We start from the raw sequence: 18,656 nt of genomic DNA, 5'->3' as shown, positions 1-18,656 counted from the left end.
ATGCTCTCCAGCTCTGTCAGCACCCTCCGCGGCGACCTGACCCAGAACCGTGGCCTGCCCACGCTGGAGACCGTCACAGTTCTGCAGTATGTGGGGAGGATCGTCCTTGCCGTCGTGCCTGAAGGACCGAGAACATTTTCAGGTTTCCCCAGAAGCAGGTGCGTGGCAGCCGGTTCCAAAGAGCGCAGGCCACCTCTGTCTTCAGGAGATGATGATCCAACTCACGACGATCCAGCACGAACCGCTGAAAGTGCTCACTGGACTCGATGAGAAGGCGGACGACCCGGTGACCAGTTCGGTGCAGGAGATGGGGAAGGAAAAGACCCTCCTGAGCAACGAGGACGCCAGCCTGCCTGTGGGGAGGCAAAGAATCAGTCTTCTCTGGCAAGAAAGTACATAGCTGCCCTGCCGGGACGTTGTCAGACTGGAAATTCAGAAGCGGAAATCAAGAAGTGCTTTCCCTGTATTAATAAGCTCATCAGAAAACCCGGCAAGTTGGAGAGGAGACTCGGACTCAACCTTCTGCAATTGAGTCTCATCTATTTCTGTGTGGCTTCAATTTTATAAATATTCACTGAAATATTTTTTGTCTGGGTCAGTTTTAAAATGTGGTGAGTCGTTTGCAGCACATGATGTATTAATAATAAGAAACCATACTTTTGGGAAAAGGAATTGCATTTTAACCTGAGTAATGAGAATTTAATATCCTATAATAATTTCTATTTTTGCAAATGTTATCATTTATATTATAATATGGTAAGCTTTGCTTTCTGTTTATATTGCTTTGTGGGGGTAGTTAAATCTGTATTTTAATGTTTGGGTCTTACCCATACCTGTAAAGAGATACAAAATGTCCATACGCCTTTAATCTGCCTTGAAATGCAAAAGGAGCATAAATAGTTTTATTAATTCCATTCACACCTTTGCCAACTTTGGTAAGAACTGGAAGGAATGGCCATTTGATCGTGCCATTTCCTTGCCAGAAACTTGAACTTGCCACCATGGGAAACCGTCACCTCAGCTAGAAAACGTGGAATTTCCACACAGAGCCTGAATCTTTTCGCTTTTCACTTTAGGATTAACATGTCACACATTGCTTCTGATTGGCAGCTGTATTCAAGTGCCCATGTTCTATCTGCAAAGGAGACTGGAGATGTCAATTGCGTCTTCTACATTGTTAATTTAGTTTTCCGTTGATGCATAATTAGTTATTAAACAACAATAGTTTTTTACCAGTTTTTGTGAATCAGGAATTGGAAAGCAGATTCAGTGGTCTCAGGGTCTCCCATGTGGTCGAGATATCAACTGGCCTGAAGTCACCTGACGGCTTCATTGAGACGGAGAATCTGCTTCTACCGTGGGTCACTTGTATGGACATTGGCAGGAAGGACGTGGAAGTTCCTCATCACAGCCACATGGGCCTCCCCATGGTGGTCTAGGCTGTCTGCTCAACGTGGCAGCTGGCTTCAACTAGAGCGAGTGATAAAAGAAGAGAGGAGTGGAAGAGGCAGTAAATTGTTTTGTGGCATAGCCTTAGAAGTTTCCAGAATCATTTCAGCCATATGTCGTGTATGCATTACAGGGGAGTCACAACATCCAGTATATAGTCAAGGGAAGGGACAAGGAAGAATATGAGGCAGTTTGTGGATGTATTTTAAAACAACCACAACTGGGGTGCCTGGGTGGCTCAGTCGGTTAAGCGGCCAACTTCGGCTCAGGTCATGATCTTGCGGTCCGTGAGTTCGAGCCCCGCGTCAGGCTCTGTGCTGACAGCTCAGAGCCTGGAGCCTGTTTCGGATTCTGTGTCTCCCTCTCTCTGACCCTCCCCTGTTCATGCTTTGTCTCTCTCTGTCTCAAAAATAAATAAAACGTTAAAAAAAATTAAAAAGAAAAAAAGAAAACAACCACAACTGAGGGGCACCTGCCTGGTTCAGTTGGTGGAGCATGCAACTCTTGGTCTCAGGGTCCTGAGTTCAAGCCCCACACTGGGCATAGAGATTGCTTAAAAAAAAAATAAAAAACAAAACCCCACGACCTGAAGACACAGGATTCGTAAGGTAGACTATCCCCTAATGTGAAAGGTTGTTATATAGAAGATGGGTAGCCGTCAATATGATAGGTGATATTATAAGTGCTCAAATGATAGTGTGAGGTTTCTTGGGTATGGGCTTGAGGAAGTCGAGGAATCAAGGATGACGTCTGTGTCCCTATCTCTGGTAGCAGAAGGATGAATCTACTCACATAGAAGGGGAACACAGGAAGAAGACCAGATCTTAAGGGCAAGAAAGTTTGAAAACAGATGTTCCATGTTGGACCTGTTGAGTGGAGACGTTCTAGGGCAGCAGGTAGAAATATGGGTCTAACGTTTGGTGATAGGACTCTGGGTAAAGGCATACACATGGACGGGGCAGCTGGGTGGCTCAGTCCATTAAGCACCTGACTCTTGGTTTCAGCTCAGGTCGTGACCTCATGGTTCATGAGTTCAAGGCCTGCAACAGGCTTCATGCTGACAGTGTGGCGCCTGCTTGGGATTCTCTCTCTCCCTCTCTCTCTCTGCCCCCCCACCCCTGCTCACTCTATCTCTATCAAAATAACTAAGTAAACTTAAAAAAAAAAAAAAAAAGACCTACATGCAGAAGTCATAATCCTAGAGGTGACACTCGGGGCTATTTGGGAGGTTGAGACTGCACGTGCAGAGAGGATGGAGCGAGCCATCGAGCATAGAATTTTGAGGACCCCCAAGGACCCGGCACCCTCCCCTGGCAACCAGCGGACCTCGGGTCATTTCAGGACTGTGCTCTGATAGGTCATGGGCTGGGAGTTTTCGAATCTCCAGAGTAATTTTCTCCCCACCGGGTCACATTTCTCTGGGCAAAGACTGAGCCTGCAGCCAGTGCTCCTGCAGTTCCCTAGTGTGTTGAAACCTCTTCTAGCCTAGGCCTGCGAGGCTCCCTACCCTCCCCTAACCTTGGGAGGCACCCGGCCAAAAGGTTGGCCAATAGATCACCTAGGGAAAGAAAGGGATGAGACACTGAGCTAGTGGGGTTACGTGAGTTCCAAGGCAGATTCCCTGCCCCTAACTACTTATGTCAATATTTATTTTATTTCTTTACATTTTTTAAATATTTACTTATTTTTGAGAAGGACAGAGAGAGAGAGAGACAGTGTGAGCAGGGGAGGGGCAGAGAGAGGCATAGAATCCAAAGCAGGCACCAGGCTCTGAACTGTCAGCACAGAGTCTGACACGGGGCTCGAACTCGCAAGCTGTGAGATCATGACCCGAGCTGAAGTCGGATGCTCAACCGACAGAGCCACCCAAGCACCCCTGTAATATTTATTCTCTATCCATTCTCTTTTACTGTGTCTCCATCATGTGCAACTGACATAATCGTGAGCAAGACCGTTTCCGCAGCCCTGCTCAGTGAGTGTCCTTCTTCTCAATGTGAAGACCTACAATCCAAACAGAGAGGTTATGTGCAGACATCACGGACACTCCCCTTCAAAATGAGGGAGCGCAGAAAGCACACAGCAGTCCCTGGTCTGTTGTAAATCTGATATCCGTTAGGGCAGGCCAGCTCCCTGGGCATTGCTCTCCGTGGCTCACCTTTCTCCTCTGCACTTCTTAGTTCTGCCTTTTAAATTGTCCTTCCTTTCCCACAAGAAGCAGTTCGTGTAGCTGCTGCATAGTCTTCCCAACCTGCTTGCTTTCTGGAAAAGTTTGGGGCTCCAATGGCCTCTTTATTTCAGGTTATCTCTTACTTTCAGTCTACACTGATCTATGACTTTGAACATTTAGTGGGTTGGCTGTGTTTCAATTGATAACGAGTGTCATTGGATGATAGGTACACCCACAAATCTCTCCAAATCCATGCTTTTCCACTTTGGGCTTCCCACAGGGCTTCTGTGACACAATAATTTGGTCTCTCGGAATCCTCTTGCTGAATGGCAAGAATCTGTGAGGCACTCCCTTGTGATCCTTAGGGAACTTATGTCTGTTTGAAAATCTGTAAGGTGCCTTAGATCTTCCTTAAGTGTTAAAAGATTTTACAGTCTCGGGGCGCCTGGGTGGCTCCGTCGGTTAAGTGTCCGACTTCAGCTCAGGTCATGATCTCACGGTCTGTGAGTTTAAGCCCTGCATCGGGCTCTGTGCTGACAGCTCAGAGCCTGGAGCCTGCTTTGGATTCTGCGTCTCCCTCTCTCTCTGCCCCTCCCCTGCTCATGCTCTGTCTCTCTCTGTTGAAAAATAAATAAACATTGAAAAAAAAAGATTTTACAGTCTCTTAGTCTGATCTGATAAACAGGGTTTGTTATTTATTTATAATTTGTATCACTCCATGCCTGTACAAAATATCCCCATTACTATAGCTTTGAAACAAATTACCTTAAAATGTATTATCCAAGGGGCGCCTGGGTGGCTCAGTCAGTTAAGCATCTGACTTCAGGTCAGGTCATGACCTCACAGTTCATGAGTTCGGCCCTGCATTGGGCTCTGTGCTGACAGCTCGGAGCCCGGAGTCGGCTTCAGGTTCTGTGTCTCCCTCTCTCTCTGCCCCTCTCCCACTCGCGCTGTGTCTGTCTCAAAAATAAACATTAAAAAAAGAAAACGAAAAAGAAAAGGAAGAATGCTCTCCCTTATTAAAAGAAAGTATTATCCTAAATAACAGTTGTCTTACTCTCACATGTGCTGTGAGTCAGGGATTTGTATAGGGTACAGAAGGAATGTCCCTCCCAATGTCTGGGGCCTCAGCTTGGAACACACCCCACTGGATGGCTCGCCACGTCGCCAGAACGTCTCCCGGAGGCCTGTTTTGTTCTGACAGATAGGTGGAGTCACTACAGTTGCACCGTTTACATGGGGACCAAGGGCTCAAAAGTGAGTGACCCAGTGACAAAGCTGTATCACCTTTTATGACCTAGCCCAGTGATTCTCAGTGGGAATGATTCTGTCCCCCAGGGGACTTCTGGCAATGTCTGGAGACGTTTTTGGTTGTCACAACTGATGAGGACCGCTGCTGGCAGCTAGTGGGTATAGGCCAGGGATGGTGGTAAATATCCCCACAGGGCACAGGACAGTCCCCACAACAAAGATGTATCTGGCCACAAGCATTAGGAGTGTCAGGATTGACAAACTCTGATTTAATTCCAATCTTGAAGCCACACAACACTATTTCTAACGAATCTTTTTGTAAACAATTTCCAAACCTTCCCATATTTAAGGGGAGGTGAATTGGATTCAACTTTTCGAGAAATGGCAATGTTCTCAAGACACATGTGGGCTGGGAGATGCTGTGGTGGGTCATCTCTGGAAGACACACAGTCTGTCTCAGTCTCCCCGTGATTTCTCTTGCTCTGTAGCGATTTCGTCATACTCACCTCGCGGGTCGTGTGTTTTCTGCTCTTGGAATCCGAGCCAATCAAATCTGCTTGTAATCTTCCAGGAGGTCTTCAAAAGCAATGTTTCCAATCGTGCGCTTCTCATTTCAAGGGATTGTGGTGCACGATGTGATCACATCACTAAATTTTTTTAACATTCAAAATATCTACATGATAGCTATGAGAATGTTATATGTATTATCTATAACATACATATAAAATACATAATGTTATAGCTTTCTCTGTTATGGGTTTCCCCCATCCTCATTTTTTTCTTTTCACATTAGAAGAAAGGTTTTTTTTTCTTCTAAAATCTTTCAGATATTTTAACAATAGTTAAAAATGTGTATAAAGGGGACATCTGCCAGCTTCCTCCCCCCACCCCCAAATGAGCCCTGAATTATCTTCTCTCTGACCACTAACAGCATAGATGGGGCTGAAGATTGTGCTGGTTCTCTCTTGGGTTACTCTCACACTCCTTCCTTTTCTGGAGTTGTAATGAGGCACAGCAGGTGTAGACCAACAGCAACAGATCTATAGTCAACCCAGGTCAGATTTCTTAACTTCTGCTGTGAGAGCATTCACCATGAAGAATCACAAGGTTCAGTAGGAAGGGATAGAAAGGGGATTCTTACAGGGTTTCAGCTTGGGCTACATGATTCTAAGGGAATCAGGGAAAAGAATATCAGCGCTGGACCCAAGTGCTTGAGCTAGTATGTACTGGTTTTATCCTGGATGTTCTAGGAACACAGTGGAGCTGGGGTAGTCACTGGTAGGAAAGTAAAACTCACTTAAAAGCTGAGAGGGTTGTGTCTTATTGGCCACATTCCTTTGCCAACAGGTCTGAGAAGGATACCCAGGATTCCTCTTTCCTTGGAAACTATAATGCCAGGATAAATGTGGAATGTAGTGTATGAAAACCCACTATACGAAGCTTTGCAGGTGAGTTGGAAATTGGGTTGCTGGTCTGTTGGGTCAAAGTGGCCATGTGGCTCAGAAACTTCAAAAAGACAATCAGATATATGATATCAGACAAATAGATACTCGTCTATGATGTGAGAGGACAGTGCTTCTCAGTACCATGTCCTCAATATTAATAAAAGCAGTTTTTACAGCTCGAATGCCCAATTCGGGTAGAATAGAATTATTGGGACTATGGTATAGGTTAGGTCTGGGGTGTGAAGTCATTCCGAGGGGGTGGACAAGGCTGTTACGGAGTTACGTTATTGCTGAGATTTTTCTCTGTGACTCTGGTCTCCTGAAAGCCAGCAGTGGGGCAGTTATACAGAAATGTGGACTAGAGGGAAATCAATCACTCTTTCTATGCAGGCATGGAGCTGAGCAGTCGCAGGTTGTACATGTTTCTTGTGCCTAATACCACCATCTGTGGTCATCTCCCCAAAAGCATCCTCAACATTTCTATGATGAAGTTTTCAGAAACTGCCCATTTCTTCAAATAGAACAGCTTGGTCCTGTGACATCACGGAAGTGTAATAACTACTCCAGGGAAGTGCTATTGTGGCCCAGAATCATCAGTTGTCTTAATGATTTTTTCTTTAAAGAGAACATCCAGCCAGCGACTTGTTTGTCATTCAGGACCGGTCTTAGTAAGAAGTCACCTGTTTTCAGTCATATCCCTCCCGAGGAAAAGAATGCTTAATGTATGAATGTAGGAGGATATTTTAATCTGAGACAATGTTTTGGAGAATTAGAAAATGGGGAGTTATGCCACTCTTACCATTCCCATAGCCAAGAAACACGCTTTCTCAAAGAAAGCCCATGGATGGTACTCTAAAGAATTTGGGTATCTGTATTACACGTGTGTGTGCCTGTGTACATATGTTGCTGTTTAGGCTGAATGAAAGCTGTGTGGCTAGAGCAGTGACCTGATCCCTGGAATCCACATGGGCAAGCCCATATAAAAAGCTCTTAGAATAATATGTTTATCAGATTTACTTATACCTGGATCATTGCATATTATATCCTTTCTGCTGTTGAAAAGATTTACTGTGTAAGTGTCTTCATGATAAGGCTCTCTGCTAAAAAAAATTTAAGAAGAATGGGGAGTGTACTCCCCCGCCCACCCGAAAAAGGGCATGCAGTAGTGAATGTGGTTGCTTAGACAAAATGTTGCAAACCTTTGATAATAGTCATAATTATATGAATTTATCAATAAAATAATGATCAAAGCAATTTACATGTATATTTTTATGTGATGTCAAAAAATACATTCTCTTTGATAACTGTCCCACTGTATCCACCAAAAGTTACCATAGGTTTTGTATATTTAATTATGTAATGAGTATGATGTGAAGCCTTGAAGTTTCCCATATGCTACCAAAATTTCTCATGGCTTTTGTCATTACTGGGGTCTTGCTGTTGTCGTTTGTCTTTAAGGAGATACATTTTCTGCAATCTATCTAAAACGAGGACTTTTGGGGCGCCTGGGTGGCTCAGTCGGTTAAGCGGCCGACTTCGGCTCAGGTCATGGTCTCACGGTCTGTGAGTTCGAGCCCCGCGTCGGGCTCTGTGCTGACAGCTCACAGCCTGGAGCCTGTTTCGGATTCTGTGTCTCCCTCTCTCTGACCCTTCCCTGTTCATGCTCTGTCTCTCTCTGTCTCAAAAATAAATAAACGTTAAAAAAAAAAAAAAAAAAATTTAAAACGAGGACTTTTACTTTCAACCAGTAGATGGCAGAATAATATCAGTCCCTAGAAAGTGGGGACTGTTAGCAAGCAAATAGAGGAACTAACCTATTCTTGGTTAAGGAACTCAACTTCAACAGTTCTGCACTGTGTGCACTTACATTTAATGAGCAAAATCAAGAATGTCTCTCTTTAACAAATAAATTATCAAACTATAATTACCTCTATTAAAATCACCTGCAAGACACAATGCCTTGTGTCACTACTATAATTGTGCTGGAAGCATAAACTAATGTTTTTAGTTACGAGACAGATAATATGAAACAAGGTTTTTTATACTCTGCAGATAACATAATTATCTAAGGTGGAAACACTAGAGAATCAACCCAAAAATCTGTTACAAATCAATGAGAGTAACATTTCATCCAAAAACTTAAGAATCAATGACAGTAATGATGACAGAAAACCAGCATGCTTCAACTATGTATTTCCCACTATAACTGCAATAAAGTCTGGAATACAAGATGAAAACAAAATCTCATTCAAAACAGCAATCTATATACCAAAGACAGTTTGAATAAAAGGTCATTGGAACTGAAGAAAGAGACCCTAAATGACCCATATAAGATTTTATTATACGATTTTAAAAAGCCTAAAAATTCAGTGAGAAAGTGAAAATTATTCAAAAAGTGGTGATGGGACAATTGGATAACAATTTGAAAACATACATTAGATTTCATGCCAGAAGTCTAATAAAAAATCATATTCATAATAATATAAAATACTGGGATAATTGTACCATATCATGGAGGGAAAATATGCAAGAAAACATTTAAAAATGACAAAGGAAAAAGTAATTTCACCACATTACAAAAAAAACCCAAAAAACCTTGCATGTTAAGACATATACTCAAAGAAAAAAGATGGGGAAATACTGTAATTAGAGACTAATATTAACATAAAAGGATTTTTATAAATGTTTTAAAAATTCATCTTCATTTCAATCAGAAAGAAAAGCTATCTGAACAGAAGATAAGCAGTAAATGCCACCTTAGCAAGTTAAGAATTAGCACTGATAAAGCAATAGGATAAAGGGCAAGAAATGTGACATCAGTACTATGTAAAACAAAACAAAACAAAAAAACAGCCAAATTATCACTGAGAGTTCAAAATGCAAAAAAGATGGACATATTTGGCTGTGTCAAATTGAATGGGTGAAGGTGGTCAGAGGGTTCAGATTTCTAGTTATAAGATACATGAGCCCTGCAGATGTAATGCACAGCAAGTGACTACAGTTAATACGGCTGTGTACACGAAAGTTGCTAAGAAAGTAAATCTTAAAAAGTTCTCATTTCAGGAAAAAAAAATCGGTAACTATGTGTGGTGATGAATGTTAATTACACCTATTGTGGTGACCTTATCACAGCATATACATATTATCAAATCATAATGTGAACCTGAACTAGCATATGTTGATTATATAGCTCACCTTAAAAAGTTGAGTAGACCTGCCCTCACCAATTAAGAAAAAAAAAAAAAGTCTTTGTAGCAGATAGGACATTTAAAGCAAAAGACAGGAAAAAATGACTCACAAGAATGCACCTGCTCAATAAGCAAAAAATTCAGTGTCGTCAGTAATTGAAAACATATAAACCCAAACCAGGAAGGTAACTATAACTGCAAAGATTTCCTTTGAAATAATCACCAAACACATTCTGCTGGAAAATGCACATTGGCGCATCCTTGGAAATATTTTTCAAGAACCCAAACTATTTGAGTTAGATTTTACTTCTTTAGAATTTATCAGAGTCAGACAGGGACAAAATTTTATGTAGGAATATAAAATCTTGCTCAATTTATAATGGTGAAAACATAAGGTAGATATTTAAATATACACTTATTGGGAAATGGAAACTATATGAAGGTACATTCGTGAGTGGAAAATTGTACAGGCATTTAATACTTTCTAAGAAAATAACCTATAAAAATCAGTAAGATAAGGGGCACCTGGGTGGCTCAGTCGGTTAAGCGGCTGACTTTGGCTCAGGTCATGGTCTCATGGTCCGTGAGTTCGAGCCCCACGTCGGGCCCTGTGCTGACAGCTCAGAGCCTGGAGCCTGTTTCAGATTCTGTGTCTCCCTCTCTCTCTGCCCCTCCCCCATTCATGCCCTGTCTCTCTCTGTCTCAAAAATAAACGTTAAAAAAAATTTTTTTAATCATTAAGATAAAACTGAAGTAAAAAATTGTGATGCAAAATGATGCCAATTTTATTATACCCACTATCGTTTACTAAATGCTTCTCTGTGCACATCTTATGCTAATCACTTTGTAACATTTTCTACTTATAATTTTGATAGAGATACAATTATTAACACCCACCCTAATTTCACATACTAAAGGGGAAACTCAAGCTTTGAGAGCTTACTTACCCAGGGTCTTTAGTTAATTAAACGGGTGAGCTGGGGATAGGACATTGGTTTCACTGCTTTTGACAGATTTCTGTAGTTTTGAATGAAATGTTCTGCAGGAGCATAGTTGGGTCTTTATAATCAAAACCAGGTAATTTTAATTACAAACCAGAAAAATTTGAACATGATTGAATGTGTTTGGTTTGCAGGTAAACTACAGGAATTCTGTTGACAAGAAGGGACAAATAGAAGTATGGATTTGCCTGAGTAAAAACAGAATGTTTTTCTTAATGCACATGTATTTGATAATTAGGAAAAAAGCACATTATTTACTATTTTATACACATTTTGTAAAACCTGGAGAGAAAGTCATGATAGCAGCATGTGTCTTTGAAAGTTGAATTTATTTCCTCTTACCATCCAGATTTTAGGTTAGGGTCTGGCAGATTTGAAAAATATTTGATGTCTGTACATGTGTATATGCACAATATACCCAATATTAACAGAAATTACCATTGACATATGGAATCATTGATAACTTATACTTTTCACTTTTATTTTCCTATACTTTCTATAATGCTTCTATAATACTTCTATAATCAGAAAAATATAATTTTTAAACTTAGAAAAATGAAAATAAGAAATGTTAAGAAATGTTTAATGTACTTGGAGTTTATCCTTTTTTCATCTTTTCTGTAAAAAAAAAAAAAATCAGCTCCAATCATTTCAAAGCTACTGAAGTTTTCTTTATAAGCAAGGAATTCCGGATGTAATTACTAGTATTTGAATCGCATCAGTCAGCTATTTTATGATTGCCAAGAGAGAGGTCAACTGCAGAAAATTATAAAGTGAAAGGATGAGAGGTGGAGTGTGTGAGGCTGCAGGCAGGGGATATAGGGGGAGCAGTTAGGCAACATTTAGCTAATTACAAAGCAACAGAGTCAAATGTAACAGAAGGCAGAAACCTTTCTTCAACAAGGCAAAGAGAAAAGCTTGTGCTTTTAGAAGGCAAACAGGGCAATACCATCTCAGCCTGTCAGAATTGGCGCCAAAAGAGTCATACATCAATACTAGGTAAAAAATAAAGGAGGGATGCCTGGCTGGCTCAGTTGGTAGAGTACGCAACGCTTAATCTCTGGGTTGTGAGTTCAAGCCCCAGGCTGGGTGTGAAGCCTACTTAAAAAATAAACATAAATTTAAAAAAATAATAATAAAGGAACTATAGCAGAATTATCCCTAAAAGGTCAAAATGCAAAAGGATGGACAAATTTTACCTCAAAAATTAACTAAATGGCCCTGCCTTTGTAAAACTGTAATAGATTGAGAAAATGAAATCGATGCAAGCAAATGCCAGTTAAATTACATTTATTATATAGAGAACCTATAACTTGGTATGAAAAAACAAAGCAACTCCAATAGGTATCATCAAAAGGGTAAAAGACATGCACATTCAAACACAGGAAACACAGCTACTCAAAAGAAACCACACAAATATTTAACCTTATTAATAAAGAAATGATTGGGATGCCATTTCTTGCTTATTCAATGCACAAAGTTTACATCAATTTCTACTTTTTCTATTTTCTAAATGTACTCAATGTGCTACTTTTAGTAATAAAAAATTAGTCATTTAAAAAAACATAGAAAGTATGAAATTTTCTGCCAATGCAGAAATCATAAAAAGCATTAAAATGAATCAACACTTGTATGGGCAGTAAGGTTCAGATCCCTGGAAGCCAATTCCTCTTGTCTTGGTTCCTGAGTTTTATTATGGGATTGTCAATAAAAAGATTGTTCCTGGTTTATACTATGACAACTTCCCAAGTGTAGGGATATACATATTCATATGTATGTCAAAGTACATATGTAAATTTTTTCTTCAGGTAGGCAATTATTCTAGGAAAGTACCTCTCCAGAATCACTCACTACATAAAGAGGACTCCTTTTGCTGAAAAAGTCTCACTGGGATCTCCCCATGTGATTAGCAACCAGGAGGGATGCCCTTGGTATTTTAAAGACTGAACATCGACTTTAGTACTGCCTGAAAGACAGCAGAGTCCTAAGCTTTCTGTAGCTGGCTTCTTAGGGAATCTGAAGTTGGTCCTGTTCTTTAGACATAGCCAAAAGGACATTATTCTGATTTGACACAGAACTGACTGTATCTCTCCTGCTCAAATCACAGCCTTGAGGCAGATCACACAAAGCTGGAGCAACCACCCCAAATCAAATGATCATGTTAGAATGACTAAGTTGGGAAACCGAACTTAAAACCCTATAGTTTTGTTCAGCATATTCCTTTCTCAGCTGTCTTCATGTAAGTTTTACCGAATAAAAAGGTAGAAAATAGCACAGCTTACATTTACTCAGCTAAACCAATTCTCAGAAACCTGAACTTTGCTAAATAACCTGTATAAAAGCAACTCCACAGAATTCACAAGCAGAAGAAGTAAAAGAAGTTTCATCTGAAGTGACAATTTAGTCAAATGACAAATTTGGTGGTCAATTTAATCTGTTGTAGCCCTTATCTGTCTCAATTTAGTATGACTCTACAGACACCTATTCTCTGGTACTGAATTCCCATTTGAATATAAATAGCTGCTAGGTAGAACAAAAAATTAATTTAAAAACAATTTCCCTACAGATGAAATATCAATTTAAAAATTAGATGTGCCTGTGTGTGGACATACGAATGTATATACACAGTATGTAGGTGTGTGTGCGTGCACACGACCTTATATTTTCTCTCTCCCTTTCCCTCTCCAGAGAGAAATACAAAACCCTGACTTAGGGCTTTACTGTTTATTTCTAAGAAACTTCACATATTCTGAATGCACTCACACGATCTGGTGAATTGGCAACGATGTCAAAAACTATATGAAAAAAGGGACGTAGGTAATAATATTTGGCGACCTTTTTTTATTTTAGGTTAGAGCAGGCAGCCTCCCTTTGATGTTTTGAAGTCAAAGATGAAAACTCTCCACTTTGAAGCATAATGAACACAGTTACACATTTACTACGATCACCTACAATTTGACTTACACAACACCACAAAGACATCTAAAACAGTTCGCTACCTATCTTCTTACATCTGTTAAAACAGCTGGCTATGTTGAATACATTTTCAGAATACATTTGTTAACCATATGATAAACACACTAAGCCAAACAATACAAATAACATCAGTTACCACTTATCTAATTAACTGTACCAGTCGCTGTAAGAAGATAACAACTGAAGGGGAAGTGTGAGATCATCCATGATGCGCTGTAAAGGTATTACATTTTAGTCCTAAGAATGATCTGAAGGTGCTGAAAGAGGTGATTCTCTAGAAGGTGACCCAGGGTTTTCCTCAGGTGGAAAAACTGTGAGAGTACAAGCTCGAATGCCACCAAGAGACTCTGGAAGGTCAAAAACTTTATGCCACTCATCCTTCTCTGGGTCATATTTCTGGACAATTTCTACCATACAACGATTATTCCAAGAATATCCACCTACAACATAGATTTTATTTTCAAAGACGGCAACTCCAACATCACTTTGACCTCTTAACATAGCAGCAATTGGAGTCCACTGGTCCAGGGTTGGTGAATAGTATTCACAGCTTAGAACATCATCATAATCGCTTGTTCCTCTGAAGTGATTGCCACCAATGACATAGAGCTTGTCTCCAACTGTACACATGCAGTGCAGACCTCTGACTGTAGTCATTGGAGCCTTCTGTGCCCATTTGTCTGTATCTGGGTCAAAACACATAAGCTCATTTTGGAAAGTGTCATGAGTAATTCCTCCTGAAATATACATTAAGCCTCCATACACTGTTCCGGCATGGCCATAGTGCGGTTCACTCATCTTTGCAACATAGCTCCACTCATTCATCCTTGGGTTGTAACATTCTACTGTGGCCAGCTCACCAGCTGCACTGCGCCCACCAACAGCATATAAATGTCCCTTGAGAGCACTCAAGTGGAAGAATGTGCGCTTTTCGTTTAAAGATGCAACCTGCATCCATTTGTTATACCGAGGATCAAATCTGAAAACTGTATCGACAGCAGTCTTTCCTTTCGTGTCATAATTACTTTGACCACCAACTACATAAAGAAAGTTTCCAATGACAGCAATACCATGCTGGTAACGAGGAGCATCCATGGGGGCTAAAGATCTCCATTCTTGTGCCCTTTCGTCATACATCCGCAGTTCTTTACTGACAACCAGCTGCTGCCTCAAAACTCCTCCTAATGTGACCAAGTGCGTCGAGTCAGATCGAATGGCAGTTCTATCTGACTGCATCACTGGCTGCATGTATGGCATCATTTGGTAATTGCTAGCTTCTAAAAGCAAATTCACACAGGTATTGTCTGTTCTCATGAAATCTACTGTCTGCACGTAATTGATGAGATCCTGTGGTGTCATCAATGGAAATCGAATATTCTTCATCAATTTTGCAGCATAATCCATCCGAGGGTCTTCCAACCTTAGCCAGCGACAGGCAGCCTTGAAGAGCTCAAGTTCAGTACAGTGCTTAAGACTATTACTGGAAAGCACAAAGGCAAGCCGTTCAAAAGGGAGTTTTAGAAACTCTCCAGTACTCAATAATGCAGGAAAATTCTTCAGGATGAAATTATTGACATACTTATCCACTTCTATGAGATTGTAGGTGTTAGCAATTCGTCCAACTTCAACGCAGTTATCTAAAGAGACTCCCGAAATAAGAAATACTTTACAGAAGTCCAAAACAGGTAAGATTTGTAAAAAGCTGGCAGCTTCAAGCGTGTCCTGAAGATTGTCCATATTAAGAGAAAGTTTTGCAGTATAAATAAAATCAATTATTTTCTTCAGACCAACCTTGTTCACCCCATGAAGCTTAATGCACATTAGATCTTGTTCTTTCATTCCACCCGTGAACATAGCCTTGAAATAATCGCTAGCAGACGCCATCATAGCTCTGTGAACGGGGAAGATTTCATCTCCATCACCCGGTACCAGTGTCACATCGCAAAGCAATCCTTCTATTCTAAGCTGATCAAAGCCTTGCAATACCACCGAACTGTGAGTATTGCTGGTAAAAAAACGTGTGGTTCCTGCCTTGCAAGGCTGCAAATGGGCGGAGACGCCCATTTCGCCGTTACCAAGAGACACTTTCATGTGTGAAAGCCTTCCTTTTGCACAGATCTGTGCCGGAGAAAGAAGTTATAATCTGACAGCTTTCAAGGAAACGAGGCCGTCCAAAGAGCCGGGGAGCTCGCTTTCCTTATCAAGGGCAAGCAGTCCCTGCGGCACCCCTCAGATCACACCAGTCAGTCATCCACTGAAAACTGTCCGATAGCAGGACCACAAAGGGCTGTGGACCTCAAATCTGACCGTCATGCAGATGATTCATCACCAGAAAGCTGTTAAGTGACCCGGTTCACCTGGTCCGTCCGGCCTGCGCTGCCGCTCCTCCAGCAGTTCCGCTCCGGGCCAAGGGGGAGGCGCCGCCACGTACTGCGGCTCGCTTGGCGGCGAGGCCGGCCACCTCAGCGAGCGGCCCGCGGCGCCCTCCGCTGTCACCAGAGCGTCGCGGCGGCTACGGAGAGCTGTGTTAGGACGAGGGCCTGGAACGAGGGCCTGGCTTGAGCCCGGGCCTGGAACAAGGGCCTAGCCCCGGACGCCGAGCCGCTCCTTCCGGAAAGGCCTCGTCCCAGGATCCCCAGGGCTAGGAGCGGCCGCGGCAGCTACTGCGGCTGCGCAGCCGTCCGACCTCGTCAGTGGGCGGACGTATGGGGGATGGGGAGGAAGGACGGGGGAGACGCAAAGGGCGGGGGTTGGGGAGGAGGAGGGGTGTGGTGTGGCCGCGAGCGGGGCCTCTCTGGGTCGCTGCGTGGGTGGGATTCAATGGGCCGGAACGGGTGACCGTATGTTATGCTGCGCGTGTGGTATAAACGTGTCGCGGCCTCCGAGCTCTCCTCCTCAATTCGTACTTTTTCTTTAAGATTTGTACTTCCTGGCTTCTGCCTTTGGAATAACAATGAAATGCGGCTTTTGTATGAATTGAAAAGAAATGGGGCAGTAAAGAGGGCGGAGGAGGAAGATGCTTAACACTGTGCCTCAATAAAGCACGTTAGCTGTGATTTCTAACCGGCACAACATAATAACACCTCAATTATAACTTGGGTTCATATTTTCAAATTACTAATCACTTGAAACATACATCGTGCGTCTCCCAGTAACCAAACTGTGACCCCGCTATGTGAATAACGTAGCCTAAATTTTGTCCTCAAAATGCAATTCCATCATCAGTAATTGTTTCCCGCTCACACATCTTTACGTGGCTATACAACTTTCCAATGAATATACATACTATAGTTTCCTTTGCCCATTATTTGTTCCTGAATATATATAACTTCTTGTACTTCATTCTTTTATAGTCTCTAATAAACTTATAAAATCTAGGCACAAAACTTTCCCCCGTTTTTGGATAAATCCTAAGGATGGGACTCAAGACATATAAAAATGTTCCCAAAATGTGATCACCAGCAATGTTTGTGCATTTCCCCTCTATTTTTCCCTTTATGAATATTTTTATTAGCTTGAATTTCTTTCGTGGTAAACTTAAATTTCGGCATATGAATAAATGTACATTGTGACACAATTTCTTCCAACACTTTCCACAGTCTGAAGGGATTCATGTCTTTCAAATCTGTCTAGTTTCTTTATGCATATGCAAACTAGTAAGAATATAACATTTTATTATACTCTATTTTCATGTAAAAGATAGCAAACTGTAGTCACTGTTCTGCACCTACTTTTTTTTCACTTGGAGATCTTCCCATATTTGTAACTAGAGAACTTTATATTGTTTCCCTATAAATGGTTGTATCATAAATTATTTAACCAATCCCCTACTGATGGAGAGTTAGCTGGTTCCAATCGTTTTCTTTGGTTTCAGTAGATGGCAGCAAGTTCCAGAAGGTTCAGACTGCCAGTGGCCTCCACCAGATGCTCCAGCATATCTTAAACACGTTCAGCATATGAGGTTGGTTGGATTGAGACTGACCTGAAAGTATTCTTTACTGGACTTCATCAGCATTGGGAAGTCTTGGAAACCTGCTTGGTGCAGGAGTTGGCGATAGAAAGACTCCCCTGAGCAATGAAGACTCCATACTGGCTATGAAGAAGGACTTCCAAGGAATCAGTCTCTATCTGAAAAAGGAAGAATAGAGCTACTATTTTGACAGTTGTCAGAGCAAGAAATGATGAGATCTCTTATCAAGTTTGCAAGAATGATTAAGAGCTAAGGAAACAGATCTATGCTCTTTTATTTGTTTGTTTGTTTATTTATTTATTTAGAGAAAGAGGAGAGAGCTAGTAGGGTAGAGGGGCAGAGGGAGAGGGAAAGAATCTTTAAGCAGGCTCCACACACAGCGCAGAACCCAATGTGGGGCTCGATTCCATGACCCTGGGGTCATGACCTGAGCTGAAATCAAGAGTGGGTCTCTTAACCAACTGTGCCACCCAGGTGCCCCAGACCTGTGCTCTTAATAAAACAATTAGTATGGAGGTGCTTGGGTGGCTCAATTGGATAAGCGTCAAGACTCTTGATTTCAGCTTAGGTCATGATCTTATTAAGGTTCATGAGATCAATCCCTGTGTCCGGTTGTCTGCTGACAGCACAGAGCCTGCTTGGGATTCTCTCTTTCTCTCTGCCCCTCCCCAGATCTCACATGCACTCCCCCCACCTCAAAATACATAAATGAACATTTAGTAAAAACAATTACTATGGACAGATACACTTCATCATACTCCCACATGTTTAGTCATTTTGAAAGATTTCATCATGAAATAAATCAAATGTGTCACATTTATTGATAGTATTAAGCAACTATAAAGTCAAAACACCCAGTTCATAGGAGGCACCAGCCCATCATAAATGACTTTATTCATGTATTTACCTATTTTATTATATTTATTGTTTTCAATATTTTTGCTTGTATGCTGTTATGCTCACCTGTACATTATACTAGTTATACAGTGGTCACCTTTATATTTTTAAACTATTCTCTTTGTTCTGTTTAAAGTTTTACTTTCAAATCTTTTTGTATTGGTTTATTTTTAATAAATAAATACCAAGACTGTTTTTGTAGCTTAATTAAAGGTACAGTTCATCCATTCATTTCATCCAAACTACATGTAATACTTAAGTCTCTAAATCATAGGCGCTATGCCTGCCTTCAAGATAAAAAGCTGAATAAAG

At 41.3% G+C, this 18,656-nt stretch overlaps 1 protein-coding gene and 1 long non-coding RNA gene across 2 annotated transcripts in view; both read right to left on the bottom strand.

Moving 5' to 3' along the window:
* Nucleotides 1–8,158: 8,158 nt before the first annotated feature.
* The window catches only part of LOC147574847 (uncharacterized), a 29,841-nt gene continuing 19,343 nt past the window's right edge, over nucleotides 8,159–18,656 (bottom strand). The window contains exon 2 of the long non-coding RNA XR_015243573.1: nucleotides 8,159–10,025. This is a non-coding gene — a long non-coding RNA (uncharacterized LOC147574847). The remainder of the gene's footprint in view (nucleotides 10,026–18,656) is intronic.
* Nucleotides 11,775–16,144, bottom strand: KLHL9 (kelch like family member 9). The gene has a single exon (XM_025927563.2). The coding sequence runs from the start codon at nucleotides 15,566–15,568 to the stop codon at nucleotides 13,715–13,717; it is 1,854 nt and encodes a 617-aa protein (XP_025783348.1). The 5' UTR covers nucleotides 15,569–16,144; the 3' UTR covers nucleotides 11,775–13,714.

The sequence above is a fragment of the Puma concolor genome, chromosome D4, assembly GCF_028749965.1.
Source record: "Puma concolor isolate L17-30 chromosome D4, mPumCon1.1.hap2, whole genome shotgun sequence".
NCBI lineage: Eukaryota > Metazoa > Chordata > Mammalia > Carnivora > Felidae > Puma > Puma concolor.
Note: the sequence above shows the minus strand (reverse complement) of the source record. Positions and strands in the feature narration are given on the sequence as shown.

What these genes read in the sequence shown, in the direction of transcription:
- KLHL9 (XM_025927563.2), bottom strand. Translation starts at nt 15,568, where the DNA reads ATGAAAGTGTCTCTTGGTAACGGCGAAATGGGCGTCTCCGCCCATTTG.